The sequence below is a fragment of the Carya illinoinensis genome, chromosome 2, assembly GCF_018687715.1.
Source record: "Carya illinoinensis cultivar Pawnee chromosome 2, C.illinoinensisPawnee_v1, whole genome shotgun sequence".
NCBI lineage: Eukaryota > Viridiplantae > Streptophyta > Magnoliopsida > Fagales > Juglandaceae > Carya > Carya illinoinensis.
The window spans coordinates 30,291,716-30,305,746 of NC_056753.1; the positions used below are offsets into that span (position 1 = coordinate 30,291,716).

General features: G+C 35.5%; 2 protein-coding genes across 10 annotated transcripts; both read right to left on the reverse strand.

Annotated features, from left to right (window-relative positions):
* On the reverse strand, positions 1 to 3,272 carry LOC122300818 (aminoacyl tRNA synthase complex-interacting multifunctional protein 1). The gene is made up of 3 exons (XM_043111715.1): positions 2,626 to 3,272; positions 1,916 to 2,122; positions 1 to 431 (listed from the first exon to the last, which is right to left on the reverse strand). Exons 1-3 carry the CDS (start codon positions 3,142 to 3,144, stop codon positions 288 to 290), a joined length of 870 nt encoding a protein of 289 aa, XP_042967649.1. The 5' UTR covers positions 3,145 to 3,272; the 3' UTR covers positions 1 to 287.
* Positions 3,273 to 4,136: 864 nt separating this feature from the next.
* On the reverse strand, positions 4,137 to 13,819 carry LOC122300819 (light-mediated development protein DET1-like). 9 transcript variants are annotated; one of them, XM_043111722.1, is made up of 15 exons: positions 13,665 to 13,811; positions 13,356 to 13,429; positions 12,991 to 13,051; positions 12,525 to 12,783; positions 12,158 to 12,257; positions 10,592 to 11,025; positions 10,236 to 10,464; positions 9,232 to 9,405; positions 7,975 to 8,043; positions 7,787 to 7,843; positions 6,263 to 6,343; positions 5,537 to 5,695; positions 5,257 to 5,352; positions 4,911 to 5,010; positions 4,137 to 4,526 (listed from the first exon to the last, which is right to left on the reverse strand). In XM_043111722.1, the coding sequence occupies exons 5-15, from the start codon at positions 12,227 to 12,229 to the stop codon at positions 4,384 to 4,386; spliced, it is 1,614 nt and encodes a 537-aa protein (XP_042967656.1). In that variant the 5' UTR covers positions 12,230 to 12,257; positions 12,525 to 12,783; positions 12,991 to 13,051; positions 13,356 to 13,429; positions 13,665 to 13,811; the 3' UTR covers positions 4,137 to 4,383. The 9 variants fall into 9 exon arrangements, with proteins under 9 accessions (XP_042967656.1, XP_042967657.1, XP_042967652.1 ...); XM_043111723.1 differs by having other exon boundaries at positions 12,520 to 12,783; XM_043111718.1 differs by lacking the exon at positions 12,525 to 12,783.
* Between the last annotated feature and the right edge of the window lie 212 nt (positions 13,820 to 14,031).

The following is a 14,031-nucleotide window of genomic DNA, read 5'->3' on the forward strand; positions in this document are numbered from 1 at the left end:
TTTTAGAAACTCGAGTGCACTTCATTGATAAAAAAACGTCAAGAGGACAAACAAACAGTGACTTCTGGTATCTGAAACAAGGATAAGCCATCACAACAGCATCACAAACGGTGACATATATTAAAGCAATTGACAGGAACTTAAAACTCTAATTGCTAGCGATACATGATTAACAACTAGAAATTACATTAGTCCAAAAATATAGTCAAAAATACATCTTCTGGTGTCTAGGATACTTCGGTCCTAGACACCACCACTGTTAGAGAAGCATTAAGTTGCCCTTCTGATCAGGATATATTTGCATTCTTCAAAGATGTGGACACCACCACACCTGCAGATGTCCGCATGACATGCACCCCAAGCGTAGCAGTACAAGAAGCATCAGTCTTAAGATGAGGCTGCACCAACTCCCATATTTTTTTCTTTTGAATCTACATATTATTGTTAAAAAAAAAAACACGATTAAAGGAAAAAAATTAGTGTCCGAAAATACATATAGAAATGGAGAATAAACTGTATAAAGTTAAATATCAATTATTAAAAAAAGCTTAAGTGGAACTTTCTATGACACCATCTGTGTAAAAACAGTGGGTGCGCTTCTTAACAATTTTGTAGGTTTCAGTGTTTATTTTGTGGAATCTATATGGCATGTGAAACTGAAGCAAGAGTCCTGTTTTAAAGCCTGTGCCCTTAGGAGTCTAGGGTTCAAAACAACTTTTAACTTGGGTCATCAGTTTAGGAGTTGTAGATATCTTTATGTGCAGAGGGAGGCAGATCAGAAATTGCTGCAAAATTTCTGGAAACTATAGAAAAAGACAATAATTGCTGCAAAATTTCTGGAAACTAGAGAACAAGACCATAATTGCTGAAAAATTCTCATTTATAAAAAAATGCTTCAAAATTCTCACGAGACTGATCTCTCTCTCCACCATTGAACTGATCACTCTCTTGGCGGAGAACTGATCTCTCTCTCTGCCATTGAATTGTGGCACCATATTAACAGCTATAAAGACTAAAGCTAATCTAATAAAGCTTGGATCAATGGACTTCGACTAAAAGTCCAATTAAATAGCTAATACAACCCACAAATAAAATTCCAAAAAACCTAATATAGTCCCAGATAAGGCCTAATAAACCAAAGTACAGCCCATGAGAATTTATAGATATACCCTTGACTCCTAAAACTAAATAAAACCAAATTAAAATAAGTAGGCTTCTTGCTTCCAACAGCATCTGAAGTATTGTGAAAGATCTAACAGCATTAAGGAGTTCTTTATTAGATTTTATTATGTCTTTAATTCTAACTAAAATTAGGAATCCTATCACAGCATGTGAAGTAAACATTATATAATTCTGCACTTGTTTATTTACTTTATTTGCTATGCAATTTGAGGGCCATTTATGTGCTTCGTACAGCTTTATTCACTTCTTTAGTGATCCTAATTCAAGCTCTTTCCCTTTTCCTGTAAACCCGACAAGCCCTCAGGGAGAATGGATAGTTCATCTTCTTGGGGGATCCAATTTATCTTTATACAATTAAAAGGGTTTCAAGCCACCGTCTTCAAGTGAGTTGGGGGTCATGATTCAAGCCAGGGCTCTTAGTGAATATATCTAGATACGACACTTCATCCTACTCCAAACCTCACTTCAAAACAAAGAAATGATTGAAAACGTCATCTAGCAACAAAGCGGCTCACTAGATAATTTGAAGCATTTGGGAATATGTTTGCTAATTTTGGTCAAGGCCATCTAGCATCGTTCAAGTAAAAATTTGAAATCACCAAAGGATTTGTGGTGATGACTGTGCATCAACTGATTGAAATACAAGCAAAATACTTGGCGAAACTTCTTTCCCCCCTTTTTATTTTATCTTGTGGGTTTAATTGGCTTGAATTCTTTGAAGCAAAGAACTGACCTGGTTAGGTGTGGCAGCAGCAGGTTGATTTTCCTTTTCTTCTTCCGAACCAAACCATATTCTTTCACCAGGAAGTGAACCCTCCGGAGGCACAAGAAGCTCAACGTTCTCATGTGATGCATCAGAAGCAGCCATAAGCATTCCAGATGACTTGACACCACGCATGTTCCTGGGCTTCAGATTTGCAAGAACGATTACTCTCTTATCCTGCATGAAGATTCTTATTAAACATGCTCCAATGAATATGATCTAGAAGCTTCAACTGAAAATATATGCATGCAGTTTCATTGTATATACCGAAACAATTAACTTCGGCTCCCACAAGTGTGACAATCCAACCGAAAGATAATCATGTTGATCCTCAAACCTAATTAGGAGTCTTCCTGTTTGGATGAAATTTTTTTATCAAATTTCGTGGTTGGATTGTATCCCCACCAAAGAAATAACTCATCCAAATTGAAAAGTGAATCCACCTAAATTTGGAATCTTTCCTGTTGTAGTGGATGAATTATCCCCCATCTGACTAAATTATACTTCAGATGTTACTCCTATCACAAGATAGAGTACCTTTATAAGAAATTATTGAAGTCTTTTTTTCTTTTTGCTAAGTAGAGTCCCAATTTCCTTTTCTTTTCATTCCAGGTAAAAACTCCCATTAAACGTGAAGTCCAAGATAGGAGGAAAAAATGAAGTGAAAAATGGGAAAATACCTGGAGGTGTTGAAGGGGTATATAATTGACGAGGCCGCTGCAGATGATTCTGGGCTCAGGCTCGCCAACATCCACCTCTTCCACGTAAAGGGAGTCGGCCTCCTCATGCCTCCACGCCCTAAGGATACGCCCAACCCTTATGTCCAGCATTTCAGCCGCTTCTTTTATCATCCTCTCCTTCTTCTCATCGTCAACATCAGCATCTCCATCGTCACCGGTGGCCACGGTCACTGCCTCCGCCGCAGAAGCATCGGAGGTAGAAGCCGTGCAAAACGAGGGAAGCCAGTGCCTGCTGCTGCTTCTTCTACTTCTCGCGGATGTCTCATTAGCTTTACCTATTGAGAAAAGGGGAAGCGAGGCGGTGGAGGAACGTATGGGTTGCAGGGGACGACGATGACGATAAATTTGCAATGGGTGACTGCATTTTGATAAGGAAGAAAACAACAACGCGCCGCCGCCTCTCAAAACGTTTGCAGAAGAAGCAAAAGCATTTGTCGGCAACGGCATCGCTACTACCATCACGACTCGCTTCTCCTCTCAACTTCCCACTGTTTAGCACAGCCACACACGTTGCCTCTTCAATGGAGTCCTTGCGGTTGCGGATATATCATTCGTCTTCATACGATACACACGAACAAAAAGAACAAGAGAGACTGATAAATGACCATTTTATTTAAAGTTTTGCAAAGTCACGTACTAATTTATGTATTAATATTAATTTATTTATATTTAAAATTTAAATTAATATTATTTTTAATAAAATTTATTTTTTAACCAATCACATCATATTAATACATAGATTAATATACAATTATACTTATAATTATATTTTTTCTTTTATTTTAGCGTACATAAAAATAATGACCATTTTTTTATTTTATAAAAATTAATTTAACACTCAATTATATATATATAAATCAAATTATGTCACACACATATAATATACTCTACATACCAACTTAAAAATAATTTTTTTTTTAAAATGTTGTGCATATTTATATAAGATAAGATTGTAAGGCCCGGTTTCGATTAATAAATCTGCCAACTCATCTCAATTTATTTTATTTAATTATTATAATTTTTTCAAATTTTTACATAAAATATAAAAAAATCAATTTTTTTAAATCTCAAAACAATAATAATAATAAATAATATTATAAAAATATTTTATTCAACTTTTATCTGAACTCACTATCCATACCTAAGAGGATTAATATTTTATAAACACATTTCTAATCTAAAAATTATGGTCAAAAAATTGAAAAAAAAAAAGTAATTTATGGGATAATTCTTTCATTATACTTAACAAGTCTCTTATTTGATTTATAAATCAAATACAAATTTAAACTGTTTTGCACCTTTAATGCTTTAAAAAAAAATTATTTACAATACTTTTAAACCTACAAACAAACTACAACTAATAAATAGGACCACTGGCCAAGTTATATAGCATGTCATCTACTTGCTTTTGCAGATGATGTGTGTATATATCTTTTCATTTTTTTATTCAGTTGTTTAAAGCCAATTCATTTCATTGTCAGAGTAACACCGGCTAGCTATGTGCTATATTTTAAACATAGCTATTGTGTTTAAATGCTAAAAACAAGAAAGCAGTGGAATATGTTGTGAACGTTTCAGGACACTGCTTCGAGCATGCAACTCCTACCTCAAGTGTAAATATATCATTTGTGCACTTTTCCGAATAAATATACACTTTTTCTCAATCAAATCTACAGTCTCGCCGAAGGCTTGTTTACTTCATCCCCGGAAATGAATATTCACTACTGATGGCTGCTGCAAGAACAAAGTCTGCTGAATAGAGAGTGCCAGAGGTAAAAATGGATGGAACAAGAATGATGCGATCTTTTTTGTCCTACCATCCGCATTGCCTGCTTCAGGGCCTATTTAGAAAAGAAAGCAGCCAGGGTTTCATTATCCAAATTTCGATTACAGAGCTATGATAGATAAACAAATGATTCCCTGTATGAAAAAATATGATTAGTGAAAAAGCTTTGCATTTTGATTCAAACACCACTCTCCAAAGATTGGAAGTGTGGACTCAGGACCGTCCAGATGAAAGAAAGAATTACAAGTCTGATTGTTGACAGACCAAATACATTGCTAATGTGGAAAGCTTTTCACACCAGCTAACATAAAAAATAAAATAAAATTGTATTTTGGACTTTTTTATAATTTCCTTAGTCCCACAGTAAGCTGTGTGTTTAAACACTAACATGTAAGTAATAGAACTTTTTATGAAACTAGTGCAAAGCAAAGATATATACCTAGTTTGATCTTAAATTTGAGGGAACATGGTTGCCTTCTTAAAATGAACTTGATGGGATGGTCTGTTGACTGTCTAGGCCGGTCGCTTGCAGAAATCAGCTGAAAAAGCAGATCAAATAAAATGGAGAAAAGCATGGTAAAGGGTTACAGATGGCATAACCAAAGATTGCATGATAGCAACTTAGAGAGAGAAACAGAAAATGTGATGGTAGCTTCGCGTTCAGCTTTCAGTTACTGTTTATTTTGTCATAATGTAAGCCACAAGAACATGCCAATACAACAGAAATACTGGGTACTGAAGACCAAGGTGAAAGGGAAAAAATTTGCAATATGTTTTGATCTAACCTTTTCGTCAAACCGAAAGAGAGATTGGTCAAAATAGGGAGAAGGACTCAGTGACTGACAACTGTAAGGCAAAGATCCCAGCATCTTCTTCATAAACTGCAGACTTAATTAGCTGATGAGATATGAAGTTATGGGATAAAGCAAACATAGACTCTGAGGCCCAAAAAGCCACAGATCAAATTAGTTCTCATATCCTATACAAAGAAAAAAGTTTCCTGAAGTCTACAGAATAAGATAAGAACATTTTAACATGTAGCAAGTGCTAATAATAAAACTTCACCTGTGAACTTGCTTTACTTTTTACGGATCTTATTTGCTCCAGGGCATGAATGTTATTTGAGTGAGATGATACAAAATTCATAGAAACAGAATTTTTAGATGCCGTGTGGAAGTGGTCACAGAAACGCTCAAACAAGAGATAAAGCTCCTCCGCAGAATTCTGTAAAAAGTAAAATGTTACAGAGATACAGAAAAGGGGGAAATAAGTTTTGCACCCTCTAATTAATTAACAAGCGCCTTGTAAAACACACTCTAAACTCTCAAAACTGACACACTGCATATTTCAAACACCACCGTTTCTCAAATAACACCCTTTGTCAAAAAAAAAAAAAAAATGCTAGGTAGACCAAATGGTGTACCGTTTCTCAAATACACACTCTAGAACCGAATGGTGCATTTCTTTGGTACACCATTCGGTACCTGTAGAAGGCCCCTTGTTCAAATATAACAATTAAGATGAAGAAAAAAGGTGATGTGACACAATTTTGACAGTCTGATCTTAAAGCATAGTGCTATTTGACAGTCAACGGTAGTTAGAGGATACAACGTGTTGATTTTGGTAGTTTAGGGTACAAATTACATGTTAGTTAGATGGTGGAAGGGGTATTTCCCAAAAAACAGAAAGCAACTTTTACTTGATAAGCACTAGACTCAGTCAGAGAGTAACTTTTTTTTTAAAATTTATTTATTATTATTGGACAATGTATTAGCCGGTCAAAGAGTTAACCTGATAAAATGCAACAATTTCAGTTGTCTCCATGTTATAGACTGCTAAAAAAGCTGTGTGTTGATCAGCATTTCGTGACACCTGAAGGTTCAGACAAGTACAATCACCATAAATTAACAGTTTCCAATAAAGAAAAAAAATGCTAATTCTTATCAAGAAAGAATTCAATAACCCAATTTAAATATAATGAATCCGCAACAAGATAATAAGCTTCACCACCCTTCAATTTAAGTAGGTATCACTTGAAAGCTCCTAGAACCACCACGAACATCATAAGCTGAACTGACCAGTGATTAGGCTAAAGACTGGATGACTTGGGAACCAAAAGAAACTGATCGGCATTCCTTGAATCAATATCAACTTTTCCACAAAATCCAAAAATTCTTTGGAGTGGTGCTATAAGTCGTTTGATATATGGTTTGACTTGAGATGGTAAAAAGCATCCACAAGTAGAGATTTGAAGTGAAATCAGCAACAAAAGCTTGAAGTGAACTACTTGCTCATAAAGAAATTGCCGGTACAAATTTAAGTAGCAGGCAAAACGTCAATTTTCAAATAATTTAGATGCACCCAAACTACCAATAAAGAAAAGGCTGGAATTGATACATTAAAACGGAACTTTCATCAAAAATCAAAATACAAACATCAATAAGATCTAACATACACTCAACAGTAAATTCCCAAATGCCATATATGCTCCAACTCCTTCAATTATCAAAGTCAACTTTGAAAAGCATTTATCTGTACATACTGCATCACAGGATCTATGCTAAGGATGGCATGCATGTAGTAAGAAACTTTAATTACTTGGGAATCATGCACTCTGCTATATTTCTCAGTCACAGCCTTCTACATATAATCCATGGTACTCAGTTTCTGTGGTCTGGGACAAAGGCACTGATACCAAATGGATACAGGAACTGCAGCAACAGAGGACTCTTACGCTAATTTCTTGATATATTTTGGTGGCCCAAAGGTCAGAAAAGATATGATGATTAGGTTTAGAGATTGCAAACATTGATTTGAACTTAAAAAGATCAATCTTGGTAGGTTTTAAGTTGCTGGAGAAAAATGAATTGTTGAACAATTTTTCTTGCAGCAGTTTATCATAGGGCTTAGGGATTCTAGGGTTATGTTTTTATGGTAAAAAAGGCTGGAAAGAAAGTAGGCCAAAGGCTTGTTGATGGTGACCAAAAAAACGTATGGTTGCAGGGGTATAAAGTTGCTGAAGAGATCAAGGCAGGATCAGCAACCCATTACTACATATTAAAAATCCAAGGCCTTCCAAAGGCCAAGAATGATGTGAATTAGCATCACAGAAACACATCTCAAAAGTAATATATTATATCTGTGATGTGATCAGATCTAGTGAATTCACAGTAGCATCCAACTAAAAGGTTCAAACCCCAGAGCAGTCCTGTTTTGTATTCCAAAGTGAGTAGTCATCAGTGTTTAATGCCCCATAAGGGAAAGGCAGGGGGTTAATGTGATATGAACCAGAATACTAGAAGGAATAAACCTCACCCCTCCATCCACACTACCAAACTTGATCAGCAGGTGCTGCCGGTCCAAGAATTGTACCTGTCAGAGAGTTGTGTAGAAATAACTTGTTATGTTACATAATTGGTGTGAAATGTGCAAGTGGTGTTCACATTTAATTATGCTGCAAATGAGCCAAACGGTCATGTGTACCGTAACCCTTAAGGAGCTACCTTCCAGATAATCAAGTCCACATAATCTTGAAAACGAAAATAAAACTTCTTCTTCAACCACTGGGCTCTCTGTGGAAGCCAAGAGACAGTGCAATCAAAGCAACGGCATAGACATACAAATATGAGTAACACTTAAAGTTTTCAACATAGAACATTGACTATTATCTTGCAAAAAAAAATGTACTAAAAACAATAGGGCTTTAAACTATAAATACCTGATAATAGAGCCAAAAGCCCCAGCTTTCCCCAGATATTATCCATACCAAAACAATCTGACTTCTATGAGATCCACTCTCACCCTTTCATAATCATAAGCCTGCCCTAGAATTCTTCACCCATTAATCAAGTACACTCGGATCCAGATTTGTAACTTTTTACCTTTCTGCTTATTTATACTACCAGAATAACACACTAATAGACCCTAAACAGCATATCATACCCCATACTGCCTTTAACTGACCTTTCTTTAGATCTTTTCTAAACAATTGTCATGATTTTCTACATCAAGTCGCTTTCCTCATATGAGAAGTTTGGTAAAAAAACTCACCCTTGAGCTTCAGCACTAATCTGCACAGCAAATACACAACTGGCTCTTTCCTTTGAAACATCAAAAAGTGCATTTAACGACATCCCTGAACCTTTCTCTTCTCATTTTTTTTTTATTGTTTTTTCCCCTACAGTGTTGCTTCTCAGCTGGCTCTTGTGGCATTGCAAGGTTATCCCAACATCCAGTTGGAACCAGCTACCTTTTTTTTTTTTTTTTTTTTTTTTCAAATCTAAGCTATGCTCTCTTTCTAGGGGAAACATCTCTTTGAATTTTACAGTCAGTCTAATAGCAAATGGCATGCATTCCTACTTCAAAGGAAGATTATCACATCAGAGTAGGTCATGATAGTGTTTGCCAATTGATAACTCAGTCAAACATTTATGAGGAATCTTTATACATGTCCTTATCAAACCAGCCCACACAATAAGGTTTAAAATGCAAACCAGGTGAACAACTGTTAAGAAACAAAATAACGCTGCTATCAAAATCAATGATTATGAAAAGAAAAAAAGTCGAATTTGTCAGTAGGATAAGATATGATTTTTTTTACACTGCATGGTCAGATGAAAAAAATAAGTAAAAAATAGAGAAGATTTCGAAATAGCCTTTATTGTTAACCGATAACTGAAACAATGCCAAAAGAGAGATTATCCAAATTAAGATATTCTGAAAAATGAAGAACAAAAAGACCACAAAGTTAGAAAACCAACCAAGGCCGGGTCTTTTTCTTCATTTGATATTCCTTGGAATATGAATGAAAGAAGGCGTTGTTTGATGCCACTCAGGAGAGAATCTTCTTGATTAGGCTGGCTAAGATGTGTACCATTCTGAACATTATTCCCAGGCAACTGATGCAGTTTACTTTTGTCAGGAAATGCAATGCACTGCCATCAATAGCTGAATTGTCAATTCAAAGATCAGATCATAACATGTGAGAAAAAGTTCTTATTCACCAAACTGTGTTGATTGAAATAATAATGATATGGAGGACAATACCTAGAAACTAATAAATGTCCAGATGAATAAATGACCATATTAATATTTTGTAAACCATTATAGAAAGCATGTTGATGAAACCAACCCACCATGATATGATACAACCACTGAGAACAAAGACATAATAAAACAAAATAGACCACTGTAGGCATAATAAGAAAATAGTAGTTGTTGTGCTAGGGTATCATTCTATCTGTCCTACTGCCATCAAATTATCTTTACGATCCACAAAAACTAACTAAACATTCTTGTTTCTGGTATAACATGATGAATGGAACAAGCAGAGAACAACCTTTTATGATAAGCTGACAATAGTAAACATTTACGGACATTTATGATCATTCTTTTAAAAATCAGTCAATTTCGTACCCCTCTATCTCTAACAAACAATTTTAAAAGAACTTGGCATAAAGATTTAGCAGACAAAAAAACTTATTTGCCCTATTTTTCTAAAGATAACACAAAAGTTTATGTTAAAAACTTATCACAAAGGTTTTTGTCGGTCTATCCAATCAGAAAAAAAAAGGAAAAGAATATTTCTTTTTTTATTGAAGCCGACAAACTGAAGTAGGGATTTGTCATTTTTTACCCTAACAAAGGTAATGATGCTTCTCCAATTTTCTAGGAAGTCTGAATTGTCAAGCTAAAGCTAATCATTAGAATTCTAATTAAACTTTAGTGAAGTCACATCAAAAGCTTAAAAATAAATGCCACTTGCCTGAGCATTTGAATTGAGAAAAAGTTCATCATCTTCACGACAAAATGCCCCAATAGCTCGTACATCTACAAGGTTCCCAGAGTCTCTAATTTGGAGAATATGTATTGTTTGATTGCGAAGTGACGCAATTGCCAATAAATCATCATACAAAAATACGCCCATGTTATGGGTCAGATTAACAAAATCATTGTGAAAGACCTTCACGTCCAGTATGACTCCATCTTCCAACCTATTTATATAAGAAAATATAGAGCAAAAAACAAGCCATAAAGCAACCTCCACAAATGAATTAGAACTTTTACAAAGAAATCTCTTGAAAATTTTCAAACCAGTAATTAGAAATCAAAAGCACATACCTTATTAAATGGAATGTCAACTTTTCTACATACGGGACACCCTGAATGGCAGCACCATTAGCAGCTGCATCATGAATTGATGGCGTAGAAGTAGCAATTATTCCATATTGGTTACTCTCCACGTAAAGGAAGAAGTCTTTGCATATGAGCTCATTGCCATTGCAGGAAGCAAGCGATACACTATATAAATGAGTGAAGAAACTTTCAAATCTCTTTGCTTTTGGAGGGAGATCATGAGCATCACAATCTTCTTCTTTGCATGAAAATGAAAGCCATGTTGGTCTGTAAACAACCAGATCTTGTTGATTTCTGCTGAAACTTATTAGGTATTGCCCATCATCGGTAAATTTGCGGAATGATTGGTCTGGGCATTCAACATCATAAATGGTACAACTTGGGACTAAATTTTCATAAAATCGCCTAGCGCAATAAACCTGCAAGCAGCAAAGTATGACTTGGTTTTCTTAGTAGTGTAATTGAAATAATTTCTCAGTTATCTCTTTCACTGCCAAAGAAAAAATACAATTCTAAAAATGAGACAACATATATGTTTCTGGCCTGAGATGCAGGAATGGAAGAGTTTTTTTCCTCCACCAGACATTTTATTTTATGTTCTGATTAACATACGTAGAACAAGATAAGAAGGAGATGGAAAATAAAAGAAAAGCAAGGGATCTTCTTCAAGAAGAAAAAACAAATATTGATGTTTAATGTCTCAATAAGCTTGATAGACATTACTTGTAGAGACCCAAGGAAAAGCCCAAGTTATGTATAAGCTTATACTTCGAAAAATCCATTCAAGGTAACAATCAGACCTTATTGGAATCATTATAAAGTCCAGTTCCACCTAGTAAGGAACCGGTGTGGAACTTGACATTCACTACAACTTTATCATACTCCTTTATCTCTATCATACTTCTTCTACCCAATGTGGGATTTTGCAGAGCAGCACAGTCTCCCCAACTCAAATCCCTAACATTCTCATCAGGGTCCACATTGCACTGAGTGTCAAATGCCACATGGTATTATTAGTCTAGCTCTAATACCACTTGTAACAAACAAAGAGAAGGTTAAACCACATCTAGGTTTACACTCCAAAAGGACGTCAATAGTACAATTGGAACTCCTTAGTATTATTATAAAACCCAGTTCTACCTAGTGAGGAACCAACATGGGACTTGACACGTAATACAACTTTACCATACTCAATCACACTTCTCTCACACAATGTGAGACTTATTGAGGCATCATATCACTGGCCTATATTCTAATAGGTTAAGGTTTTGATTGGATGCTCAATTGGTATAGTCTCACTCATTTTTTCTTGTACTCCACGGGCCAGGCATAATTTTCCTCTGTATTGGTTGCTTTTTCTAAAGCAAAAAAAAGATTGTAAGTTCACAGGAGATCATCTTTAATCCTCCATTATGCATTCCAATCATTAAGTAGTCACTTCAGCTAGTCGATTATAGTAAGAACACATAAGGGATCATGATGATCAAAGTAGTAGAAGTTCACAAAACAGAACTACAAAAAATAGCAAATGGCCAAGTAAGAAGAAAATACACTAGTTCCGGGAGCAGGAGTGTAGATTTGGCGCTGAAAAATCCTTGACGCGATGTTGTTTCTTCTAAACATTACTGCTGATGCACAATTGATATCTCCCCTGGAAACCAGAATATGAAAGTGGCTATAAGTTAACCATCAATAGGAACCATCATTTTGAGAGTAGATATGGATAGTCAGGATCCACTGTGGATATAAATTTCTTTTTTAGGGACCGAACTCAGTTTGCAGTCCAATTATTGGATTTGGATAGGAAATGAGGTTTCTAATGAATTTTCTCAACTGTGAGATGATATCAAGATTTATCATAATATGAATCACAAAACAAATAGTTGTTCATATACAGCATGGAAGAAATATACCCTACTTGTGCTTAATGTGGTGCACATGGAATGAAAGAAATGGCCGCTGCTTCGAGGATAAGGAACGCTCCCCGGACAGTTTTAGGGACTTTTTCTTTCATACTTTGTTGTTGTGGGCCTCTTCTATTGTATGGAATGGAATGAGTCTAAACGATGTGTACACTACTATCAGTAGCACGTAGTTTTTGTAATTAGGCTCTTTCTCATATATTTCTTGTGGACTTAGGCTTTGCCTATTTATGTGGATCAATAAACTTCTTTTACCTATCAAAAAAAAAATAAAAGTATACCCTACTCAATAGAAAAAAGGCCACTTAATGGCATCCTTCTGAGAAATAGATTAAAAAAAATTGAAATTGACTAGATTTAAAGTCAATTGAACGAATCAAATTCCTACTAAAAACATTACTTGATTCAAAGCAGTAGGCTCACAAACAGCCATCCAATGGCTCCATTAGTACTTAAACATACCAGATGCTTGAGTTTTCTTTCTTTTCAGAGCACAAGAGAACCGCTTGATTGTTGCCGCCATCTGGATAATAAATAAACAGCTAAAACAAGGGAAGTAAATAGGTGCCCACCGTGATCCAGTGGTAACTACGTGAAGAAAACATTTACCAAAAAGAAAAAAAAGAATTTACATTAAAAGGATAAGTGGGTTACAAGAATGTAAATCAAAAGGGCAAAGTGACAAAGAGGATAACCCTCTTCGACACCAGAGAATTATTACATCGACAAGAATGCCGGGTTCTTTTCTTTTTTGTTTTTTTTTTTAATGAAAATACTAGATAAAACAAATAACAATGAAGTCTTCCAAGAAAAAATTTGATCTTCACCGCACAAGTATACTCTTTCTCATTCTAGTCTTCTTTCTCCTTTCCCGAGGGGCTCGAAACATCGCAACAAATTCCTTTATGTTAAACAAAAAGCGAATAAGCACAGACCCAGCACGAAAACCAAACTGTACTAAGTGAGCAAAGGAAAGCAAAAGACGAGCGTTGTATGCATGAAGGGCTCCAAGCTTATGCCATTGCTTTCCAATGCGTGTGTACGAGTAATTAACACGGTAACATGATAAAAGGGTTTGAAAGTCTAATCCCCAGCTGACCCATAAAAGTTATTGTGCGAGAGAGAGGGTTCCTCACCCGTCGGAGGCAGCGAGGAAGTGAGGGAGAACGCAGGGGGTGAAGAGAGAGGAGGCGGAGGAGGAGCTGGTGCCTTCACAAACGCAGAGCTTGTGTAGACCACAAGTTGGCAACTGACGTGGGACTTTAGAAGCCATCAACTTATTGTTATTTTCAATTATACAGGGGAAGACCGAAGAGTAATTCAATTCAACTTATAAAGAGGTCGACAACATACTCTTTGTCCAGCATTTAATTTGTAAAATATTTAAATTATAAACCTTCTTATGTAAATCAAGTTTAACCATATCAACAGAGAAACAAAAGGTTTAAAATAAAGAGCAATTTAAAAAAAAAAAATCAATGAATGAGTAATTTAAAATTTAAA